Below are 7,453 nucleotides of genomic sequence, written 5' to 3' on the forward strand. Positions count from 1 at the left end.
TTACGTCTGTCCCTCCATTCCTTCTGGCTGTTCTTCCTCCCTTCATCTCCTTCCTCCCTCCCTCCCTTCCCCACTTCCATCTGTCCATCCCTCCCATCCTTCTTCCATCCCTTCTTCCACCCGTCCCTCCATCCCTTCCGACTCCTGTCCCCATCCCTCCTGTCCTTTGTCCCTTTCCTGCTTCCTTCTTTCCTTCTCTCCCTCCCCTCATCCCTTCCCTTCCTGTCCGGGCTTCCCATCCGTCACTCTGTCTGTCCTCCCCCTTCCCTTCCTTCTGTCCTTTACATCCTCCCTACATCCCTTTCCTCCATCCCGCCGGCCGGCCGTCCCTCCATCCTTCCTTCCCCTCACCATTCCCACTCCTCTCCATCTTTCTGTCCATCCTTCCTTCTGCCCGTCTTTCCCTCCGTCCCCTCAGCACTTTTCCCTTTCCCCCAGTGCCTGGAGGCTCGTCCCGTCCCTGTCTGTGTCCCGTCCCCTCCTTGTCCCATCCTGTCCCCGTCCCATTCCCGTCCCATGCTGCCACTCAGGCAGGATGCAGCCAGGGCGCGCTGGTGGCACCCCTAGGATGGGGGCACCCAGACACTGGTGGCCGGGGGGCCTCCGGAGCCCTGGAGGCTCCTGCCCAGATCTGCGGGGGGCTGAGGGGAAGAGGAGCAGTGGGAGCCTCGGCGCCCGGCTCTGTCCGTCCCTCTGTCCCACCATCCAGCCCTGTGTCCCTCTGTCCCGCTGCCCGCCCTCCATCCCAGCTACCCTGAGGCTGCCCGCAGCGCCCCAGCACCGCTCCCCCAGCCCCAGCCGCATGAACCAGGAACCCCTGGGGCCCCCCCCCAGCCCCCAGCCGGGCCTGGGGGCAGGAAGCAGTGGGGAGGGGGCTGCAATCCCCGCCACCACCCTTGCAGTGCCGCCTCGCCGCAGGAAGGTGCCGGGAGCAGGGTGGAGGCGCGAGGCTGGGGGACCCCTTGGGCCCCCCACCCCAGGGATCCCTGCTGGGAGGTGCCACCCTCACCCATCTCCGTCTCCACCCAGCTCTAGCCTGACCCCGCCGCCTCGCGTGGCCCTGGCCGGACGCCATGGAGAACGAGCAGCTCCCAGCACCCCCGCAGCCGCCCTCCAGCAGCGCCGGCGGCACCGGCACGACGCCCAGCAGCACCGGCACCGGCCGCCCGCCCGCCCCCCAGATCTCCGTCTACAGCAGCATCCCTGACCGCCAGACCGTCCAGGTAGGGTGGCGGCCGGCAGGAAGATGCCTGAAATATTTAGGAAGCCGTTCGGGAATTTGATTTGGGAATGCCTTCCGGAATCAGAACGTGGGAAATAAACCCAAAAACGGGGCCGGGTCGGGCTTGGAGCAGGTCAGGTCCGGCACTGGGTTCAGAACAGAGAAACCCCCGGGCGCTGGGAGGTCCTGGTTAAAGGGCGACGCTTCCTGGCGTCACGGAGGGCCAGGGGCAGGGTGGGCGTTTTGGAGACGCTGCCGCCGCCCCGCAGGTGATCCAGCAGGCGCTCCACCGGCAGCCCAACACGGCGGCGCAGTACCTGCAGCAGATGTACGCCGCGCAGCAGCAGCACCTCATGCTGCAGACGGCCGCCCTGCAGCAGCAGCACCTCACCAGCGCCCAGCTCCAGAGCCTGGCCGCCGTGCAGCAGGTACGGCGCCCCCCTCGCCCCCACCCGGCACGCTGCAGGGGCACCCATGGGTGCTGTGGTTTCAGTGACGTTTTGCTCCTTCTCCCGCAGGCCAGCCTGGCGGCCAACAGGCAGAGCGGCTCCTCAGGTGCCAACGGCACTCAGGCGGCACCGGCGCAGCAGCCCACGGTGAGTCCCTGGCCCCGTAAACCCCGCTGCCGTGGCATGGACCCCCCGGCCCAGCAGCCCAGCCATCTCCCGCCGCCCCCCTCTTTGCAGATCAACCTGGCGACGTCGCCAGCGGCTGCCCAGCTCCTGAACCGGGCACAGAGCGTCGCCCCCGGCGCGTCGGGCATCGCGCAGCAGGCCGTGCTGCTGGGCAACGCCGCCTCGCCCGCCCTCACCGCCAGCCAGGCCCAGATGTACCTGCGGGCACAGATGGTAAGAGGCGCCCTGCTCCACGGCGCTGGGGGCTGGCCGGGACCCACGGGGTGGCCCGCAGCATTCCGTGAGGCTGCCGGGACCCATAGGGCACCTGCAGGTGCTCGGCACCCACTGCGGAGGAACCTTTAGGATGCGCAGAGGCCCTAGGGTGCCCTTCGCCATGCTGCAGGGTGGCCTGGACACAGTGGGGTGTCCATCGCTCCGCCATGGGGTAACCAGTCCCTATAGAGAGTCCTTTACCCTGCTGTGGGGTGTCCAGGCTCCATAGGGTGCCTGTCATGCTGCTGTGGGGTGCACCCGTAGGGAGCACCTGAGCCCATAGGATGCCCGTGGCACTGCTGGGGGTGCCCAAACACCACAGGGTACCCACACCCTCCTGTAGGGTCTTCAGACCCCATAGGGTGCCCATTGCTCCACCCTGGGGCGTCCAGGCCCCACTGGGCACCTAGGCCCTACAGAGTGTGCCCCACACTGCTGTGGGGTGCCCAGGCTGTGTAGGGCGTTCATCCTATGGGGTTAAGGAGCATTAGACTTCATGGGGTACTTTCACCCTGCTAGGGGTGCCCAGACCCCAATAGACGCCCAGACCCCACAGGGTGCCCCTTGCCCTCACCACGGGGTGCCCAGACTCCAGAGGGTACCCATAGGCCTGTTGTAGGGTGCCTGGCCCCAGGAGGGTGCCCTTTGCCCTGGGCAAGGGGTATCAGACCCCATGGGATGCCTACACCCTATGGGGTGTTCCCCACAGCACGGGGGGTGCCCAGACCCCTCAAGGTGCCTCTGATATGGGCACCCATGATCATACCCCATGCTTCTGCCACCCCATGAGGATGTTTTGGGGACACACACACGTGTAGGGTGCCACCCCCACGCACTGGGGACGTGCACCCACTCTTCTCTCCCCCCCAGCTCATCTTCACGCCCACGGGCCCCGTGAGCGCCGTCCGGCCCGAGAGCCCCGCGCCTGCCCCACCACCGGCCCCGCCGCCCGCCCCACCACCCGCCGCCCCCCAGGTGAGCCCCCCGGTGAGGGGATAAGGCCCTCCCGGCACCCCTTTGTCCCTCCTGCCCCTTTGCCAGCTCCCCCCGCTGACCTGCTGCCATTGCAGGTGCACAGCCTGGCGCTGCGCCCCGCCGGCCCCCACCTCCCTGCCCTCGCCATGAAGCCCCCCGGTGGCTCCCCCCGGGCCGCCCCCCCCCGGGTCCCCCCACCTGATACCCCCGGCGACCACCTCAAAAAGGCCGAGGGCCCCGAGGCCCGTACCCACCCCCTGGCCCGCGCCGCCGCCCCCGCAACCACCCACCCGCTCGTCACCCCAGGTAAGGTTCTGCGCCGGGGGGGTGGCAGGGGCGTGGGGCACCCACCGGGTGCTGGGGGACGCACAGGGAGAGCGACAGGAAGGGGGGCTGCAGGGCGTTCACCCTGGAGACTAATGGTGGGCCCTGTAGGGCCTGTGCAGGACCTGCAGCTCCTCTGGAAGCCCAGTCCTGGGTGAAGCGAACAGGGCCAGCTCTCAGCTGAACAGCCTGCGGGGGGTTCACTCTGAAGCCTACTGATGGCCCTCGCTGGCTTTTGCTGTGTGGCAGCACCCCCGCCTGTGCTTTCGACCTGCAGGCCGGTAGAAATCCTGGGCCCAGGGCTGGCGGGGCAGTGAGGCTGCAGGCCAGAGGGGCGAGGAGGTTCCTACCCACAGCTCGCCTACTGGGGCGAAGGCTGTTTGCTCCCTGGGCACCAAGCACCCTGCTGGGGTGAGCGAGCCTCGGGGTGCTGTGCTGATGTGCCTCCCAAAGCGGGGACCCCGTCGGGACAGCCTCACCCCGGCCACCAAGCAGCAGGAGCCGGTGCAGCCGCTGGCACTGTTGTCCCGAGGCACCAGGGTGAACGGGTGCCAGGCCGGACGCAGCCTCTGCGGGAGGGGGCCGCAGGCTGAGCTGGGGGAGACACGCTGGGGGCGAGGCGCCGGTGACGATGCCGCGGGCCCTGTCCCCACAGCCTACGCCCCACTGCAGCCGCCCCAGTTCCTGCAGCAGCCGCCGAAGCCGATCCAGCAGCAGTTTGTCATCCAGCAGCAGCAGCTAGCGCCCCGCGGGCAGCCCCCCCCGGGGCCGGCCGCCCCCCAGCTCCAGCCGCTGCCCCCCGCCAGCCCCGGCCCGGTGCCCCCGCCCAAAGCAGGGGCCAGCCCGGGGGTCCCCCACTGTGCCGGGGCTGACGGCGCTGCCCCCAACGGGCACCCCGGCTGCCACGGGGCCCCTCGCAAGTTCCAGCACGCCTCCGCCGTCATCCTGCAGCTGCAGCCCGCCGGTGCCACGGTGAGGGCCCCCCCCCGGCCCCCCGATGCCCCCTGCCCGGCTGACGAGAGCTGGGGGGGCGCAGGGGGGTCCCGGTCCGTGCGAGGGGTGCATGGGGAGGCACGCCTGATGTGGGCAGGTGCACGTGGGTGTGCATGCATCCCCCCCGAGCACACGTGTGCCTGACGTGCAGGGGCGTGCGGCCACCTTGGTGTCGGGCCGGTGCACACGCTGAGTCCGGACGTTGCCCCGCTCCACGTGCACGGGGGCACACGGGGGTCCCGCGCCCCCCCCGGCGCGCACACTGCACGCGTGCACGACCCACGCGCGGGTGCCCCGTCGGGGTGCGGGCACCGTCAGGCCGTGTCCGTGCCCGCGCACGCCCACCGGGCCCCGGGCGCGGTGCGGCCCCGGCTGCGCCCCGCGGTGCCCCGGTGCCGGGGGGGCGCTGACGCTGTCCCCGCCGCAGCCCCCGCTCGGCATCCCCGAGGGCGCCCGCCGGGACCCGCCGCCCGCCGAGAGGAGCGCCGAGAGCCCGCCCGCCGCCCCGCCGCAGCCCCCCGCCCCGCCGCCGCCGCCCGCCGCCCCCCCGGGCCCCGAGGCCCCCCCGGGCGAGCGGCCCCCGGCCCACGGTAAGCGCCGGGGGGGGTCGGGGGGGGGGGGACGCGGCGGCTGCGGGGCGGGACCGGAGGGCACGGCGCTGGGGAGGCCCCGCCCCTCCGCGCACAGCCCCGCCCCGTTGGCATGGCCCCGCCCTCTCTCCGAAGCCCCGCCTCTTTCCGTGCCCCTCCCACGGGGGGTTTCGTCCCCGCCTCGGCGGCGCCGCGCGCACGCGCGCGCGAGGCGGTGGCGCCGGCCAATGGGGGCTCGGGGGCGTGGCCACCGGCCCGGCCCCGCCCCGCCCCGCGCAGCCGCCGCCGCCGCCCCGGCCCGGCCCGGCCCCGCCGCCGCCTTTGTCCCCGCGCCGCCGCCGCCGAGCGCCGCCCGCGCCGCCTTTGTCCCCGCCATGGCGCCGCCGGGGCCGCCGCGCCGCTGAGCGCCGCCGGTGAGTGCGCGCCCGGCCCCGCCCCGCCCCGCGCCGCCGCCGCCCCGGCCCGGCCCGGCCCGGCCCGGCCCGGCGGGCGCTGACCTCACTTCCGCATCCGCCCCCGGCCCGGAGCCGCCCGCCGCCGCGGCCCGGGCGCAGGTAGGGCGCGGGGGGGGGGCGGCGGGCTGGGCGCGGCCTCGGCGGGGCCTGGCGGGGCCGGGCCGGGCCGGGCCGCGGGGGGGGGGGGGGCCCTGGCGGCGGCCCCGGGGGCGGGGGGGGAGCGGCGGGGCCGGGGAGGGGGCGGCGGGGGCCGGGCGGGGGCGGCCGGGGCCCGGTCGCGCGGCGTCAGCGCGGCCCCCCCGGGGCTGACGGGCGGCCTCGCCCCCGCAGAGCCGGGCGCCGACCGCGTTCATGCGCAGCCCGACGCCAGCGCTCCCGGCATGACCTCGGGGAACGGGAGCTCTGCCTCCACCGTCGCCGGCGCTGCCCCGCACAATGGTGAGAACAAACCGCCCCAGGCCATAGTGAAGCCCCAGATCCTGACGCACGTTATCGAGGGGTTCGTCATCCAGGAGGGGGCAGAGCCGTTCCCGGTACGCGTGGGCCGCCCGCGGCCTCCTCCTCCTCCTCCTTCTCCTTCCCCGTCGGGGCCCTCGGTGCGCCCCCGCGGCAGAGCCGGGGTCCCTGCTGACGCCCCTCCCGCAGGTGGGACGGTCCTCGCTGCTGGTGGGGAACCTGAAGAAGAAGTATGCGCAGGAGCTGCTGGCCGAGAAACTCCCGCAGCAGGACAACACCACCACCACCGACTCCGAAATGGAGGAGCCCTACATGCAAGGTAGCGCCCGGCCCCCCGAGCCGAGCACAACGGGGAGGGGGCACCGGCTTCTCCCTCCCTCCCCCCCCCCCCCCCCGTTCCCCACCCGCGGCTGAGCTGGCTGCGTTTCTCTCTCTGGGTGTCCCTCCGCGCCCCCCAGAATCCAAAGAGGAGGGGAACCCCCCGAAGCTGAAGTGCGAGCTCTGCGGCCGCGTCGACTTCGCCTACAAGTTCAAGCGCTCCAAGCGCTTCTGTTCCATGGCCTGTGCTAAGAGGTAACTCGGGGGCCAGCCCCCTCCCCTCCCCATGCACCCCTTGGAGGTTCCCCCAGCCCCACTCTGTCACTCCCTCTCTTGTGCAGGTACAATGTGGGGTGCACGAAGCGCGTGGGCTTGTTCCACCCCGACCGCAGCAAGCTGCAGAAACCCGGTGGCCCCCCGCACGGGCGCCGCCGCACTTGCAAGGTGCCCACCCTGAGCAAAGACACCAAGAAGCAGGTGAGGAGGGGGTGGGCGTGACTTGTCCCCAAAGCTGGGGGAGCGCAGGCGGGTGAGCTCCGAGGCTGGTGCTGCCCGGTCGCTCCGTCCTGCAGACGCCGGTTTCTCTCCCGACGGGCTCGGTGCCTCTCTCTGTGACGGCGTCACTGCAGCTCAACCACAGCCAGGAGGACTCGAGCCGCTGCTCGGACAACTCGAGCTACGAGGAGCCGCTGTCCCCCATCTCAGCCAGCTCGTCCACCTCGCGCCGGCGCCAGGGTGACCGCGACCTCGAGCTGCGCGACATGGAGCTGCCTGACATGCACATGCGGGACCTGGCAGGCATCGGGCATCGCTTCCTGCCCAGTGAGCCCAGCAAGTGGAACGTGGAGGACGTCTATGAGTTCATCCGTTCGCTGCCGGGTGAGGAGCAGGGGTAACAGGGGGTTGGGGGGGGCACAGGTGGTTTTTGGGGGTGGTACTGAACGTGGCCACGTCCTCACAGGCTGCCAGGAGATCGCAGAGGAGTTCAGGGCGCAGGAGATTGATGGGCAGGCGCTGCTGCTGCTGAAGGAGGACCACCTCATGAGCACCATGAACATCAAACTGGGCCCTGCCCTCAAGATCTACGCCCGCATCAGCATGCTCAAGGACTCCTAGAGCCACGGCTGCCGGCCTGCACGAACGCTCCTGGCGGGGTGGGGAGGGGGGACCCGTGCCCCCCCCTCATCCCTGCCCAGTTTGGGGGGCTGCAGGGTGGGATGGGGAGGGAGG

At 72.1% G+C, this 7,453-nt stretch overlaps 1 protein-coding gene across 1 annotated transcript; it reads left to right on the forward strand.

Annotated features, from left to right (window-relative positions):
- Positions 1 to 1,073: 1,073 nt before the first annotated feature.
- Positions 1,074 to 7,453, forward strand: PHC2 (polyhomeotic homolog 2). The gene is made up of 14 exons (XM_032201654.1): positions 1,074 to 1,223; positions 1,492 to 1,650; positions 1,741 to 1,818; positions 1,909 to 2,070; positions 2,983 to 3,087; positions 3,183 to 3,393; positions 4,067 to 4,154; positions 5,496 to 5,548; positions 5,780 to 5,982; positions 6,095 to 6,224; positions 6,364 to 6,478; positions 6,565 to 6,700; positions 6,796 to 7,102; positions 7,185 to 7,453. Exons 1-14 carry the CDS (start codon positions 1,074 to 1,076, stop codon positions 7,337 to 7,339), a joined length of 2,052 nt encoding a protein of 683 aa, XP_032057545.1. The 3' UTR covers positions 7,340 to 7,453.

The sequence above is a fragment of the Aythya fuligula genome, chromosome 21, assembly GCF_009819795.1.
Source record: "Aythya fuligula isolate bAytFul2 chromosome 21, bAytFul2.pri, whole genome shotgun sequence".
NCBI classification, from domain to species: Eukaryota; Metazoa; Chordata; class Aves; order Anseriformes; family Anatidae; genus Aythya; species Aythya fuligula.

What these genes read in the sequence shown, in the direction of transcription:
- PHC2 (XM_032201654.1), top strand. Translation starts at nt 1,074, where the DNA reads ATGGAGAACGAGCAGCTCCCAGCACCCCCGCAGCCGCCCTCCAGCAGC. An exon ending in GCCTGGCCGCCGTGCAGCAG is followed by an intron (nt 1,651 to 1,740) that starts GTACGGCGCCCC and finishes CTTCTCCCGCAG; the next exon opens with GCCAGCCTGGCGGCCAACAG. An exon ending in GGAGGAGCCCTACATGCAAG is followed by an intron (nt 6,225 to 6,363) that starts GTAGCGCCCGGC and finishes CGCGCCCCCCAG; the next exon opens with AATCCAAAGAGGAGGGGAAC.